Here is a 2,544-nt window from a genome sequence, read left to right on the forward strand (position 1 = left end):
TGGTCTTAACTGTGCTGAGAGGACCCCACGCTGTGCAGAGATGTGGTTATAGGTTGGTTTTCTTCAACTAGTAAGACAGGTCCCCTTTTTCTAATGAGCTTTGCTCTTTGTGTCAGCAGGATCGATCATGGTTGGATTCAGGTATGAGGTCTTTTGCCCTCCTCTGTGTCCTCAGAGGTGGATGTTTATGCCTGCTCTTCCATTTTACTTAGACAAGCACGTTGCTTGGCCAACAGCTTGTTGTCATCTACTCTCCTGTCGTGAACCTGATGTAGTAAATGCACTGGCTTTCCCTGATGGAAGTCTTGTGCTTGCAATCAATGAGCTGCCATGTTGTTGCTGACCCTCCTGGCATCTTCAGCTACAGAAAATCCCATGGGGGGAGAATGAGTATAGTGATAATGAGGTTATGGCGTGACACCAATCTGCAAGAAAGGGATTGATTCATTCTAGGCAGGGCCCTTGATCCTGTTGCGAGACCATGCACGTGCTCTGTCATTGCTCAGGTCGCTTCACAGGACACTCCCCCGTCGGAGTTAGCTCAGTCCATCCACAGCCAACCAAACACTGCCCACTGGACAGCTTCTCTGTCTGGGAAACCCATGCTTGGCTCCTGTACACAGTCTAGCTCACTGTGCCCAGACTTATTTCCTAGTGGGTCTGTGAACCTCACATTGTGTGTGCCAGAAGGAGATTTAGAAATTGTCTTCTGGGGAAAGAACAGCTTGATGGACAAACCCGTAAGGACTCCTCTTCTGTCTGAGTAAAGGAACAGAAGTTACATGGTTTGGGAAGGAGAGTCCCTTCCCCTGACAGTCAGCATGGGCAGGTGTCCTTCAGGGTGGCTCAGTTCTAGCCATTGTGTGTCCAGTGCTTGAGGAGCACGGACAAGTTGCTGAGGGGTGTCACCAGGGAGATGTGAAAGATGGTGTCTGGGCATGCTTCATCACACAGGTTGCAAAACACTTTGTCTAGCTCAGCTGAGGATTCCCTTTTGCATACCTAGCAAACATGAAGTTGAAAAGAAGCAGGGACCAGTGAGTGAGTTTGTCTAGGGCTGGGATTACTGTGTAGACTCGCACAAGTGGGAGAAATGGAGAGCTTGCCTCTCACTTGGTGCCAGTTTCTCCTGCCTTTCCTTATTCTTCTGTGCTTTGATCTCTCATGGTTTGAGGGTTTTCTGACAAGACACTGAGACAGCAGGAGCTCCACTGACTTTTTATTGCTCTGGCCACCACAGCAGCACTTTCTCAAAGGCCTTGTTGAGCTGTGGCCCCACATGGGACATGCCATGGGTGGTGGGGTGTGGAGAGGAGCAGTGGTGCAGAGCCAGCGGTACACAGGAGTAGCTTCCTTCCAGAGCCGGTGCCTTCTGCCAGGATGCTGGGCTTGGTGCCCAGGTGGGACTAAGGGGGACCCGAGTACAGGTGAGCCGGCACACAGCCAGGACACCTCTTCTAAACAGATTTCTTTTTTTGCCCCCACAGAATCTCAGAACCTGCCAAAGCAGCCCCCACTGATGCTTGCCCTGGGCCAGGCCTCGGAGTGTTTGCGGCTCATGGCTCGCGTGGGCTTGGGCTCCTGCTCCTTTGCCAGAGTAGACGACTATTTGCACTAGCCACCAGAGCAAGATGGAGCTGACATCGTGGAGTGCTGCCCTTCACCCTCCGTTGCTGCCACTCTACACCACCACCTCGTTCGATAGCCTGACTTGCCTGCTACCAACACCCCCTCTAGCATACACACACACACTGCCTGTGAAAGGATTGAGTGAGTTCCTCACTGTGTGGCTACTCCTGACCCCAGGAACGACTGGCAGATCTTACCTGTCTCCCTGCCGTTGCTGTGGCTCCAGCAGCACTCAGTATTTCACTGGTTGTTCTAATGTAGCTCCTTCTGATGTAGGGATTTCTCTTTGTTTTTATTTGAGTTGTTTCTCATGGATCCACCAATATTTTATCTGGAGAGTTTTGCTGAGCTGGTTTCTGCTGATTTACTGAGGAAGCTCATCAAGTTGGTGACAGCTTGTTCTTTTCTTCCCTTCTCCCTCCATCGTGCACATACAGCATCATCTTCTGTGCTAGTTGTCTGAACTCTTCTTGCAGTGGCAGTTGAGAGGGATTTTTTTTTAATTTTATTTGAATCCTGTTTATTAAAAAGGTCTCTTCCACCTCCACAAAGTCATTGATGTATTTATTGCCCACAGACTCAGTCCCAGCCATACACATCATACAACCCTGCAGGAGACCTTCTGAGTTAGGTCCTGTCATGCATTTGGGGATTTGGAGGAGCTTGGTCCTTCATGGTGCATGCCTCTCTTAAGAGCACAAGGCTCTCAAATGCTTGTCTTTGTGAGTGGGAAGAGTAGAAGACCTGACATTGCCTATGTTAGTGGCTGAAGCATCTCACAGCCCTAAGAAGTAGGTAAATCCAGCTCTCATGGCAGCTAGAGGGACAGGACTGACGGATATGAAGTCATCTACCACTGTATTGGTAGAAGCAGGTCATGTTAACCTGCAAGAAACATCTGCGTGCGCTGCCCAG

The 2,544-nt window shown here is 50.0% G+C and overlaps 1 protein-coding gene across 1 annotated transcript in view; it reads left to right on the forward strand.

Moving 5' to 3' along the window:
- RANBP10 (RAN binding protein 10) overlaps nucleotides 1–2,176 on the forward strand; it is a gene marked incomplete at its 5' end in the record, with an annotated part of 12,253 nt that extends 10,077 nt beyond the window's left edge. The window contains one exon of the mRNA XM_009694717.1: nucleotides 1,488–2,176. Coding sequence (XP_009693019.1) covers nucleotides 1,488–1,618 — 131 coding nt within the window. The remainder of the gene's footprint in view (nucleotides 1–1,487) is intronic.
- Between the last annotated feature and the right edge of the window lie 368 nt (nucleotides 2,177–2,544).

The sequence above is a fragment of the Cariama cristata genome, unplaced genomic scaffold (genome assembly GCF_000690535.1).
Source record: "Cariama cristata isolate BGI_N322 unplaced genomic scaffold, ASM69053v1 scaffold17592, whole genome shotgun sequence".
Lineage (NCBI taxonomy): Eukaryota > Metazoa > Chordata > Aves > Cariamiformes > Cariamidae > Cariama > Cariama cristata.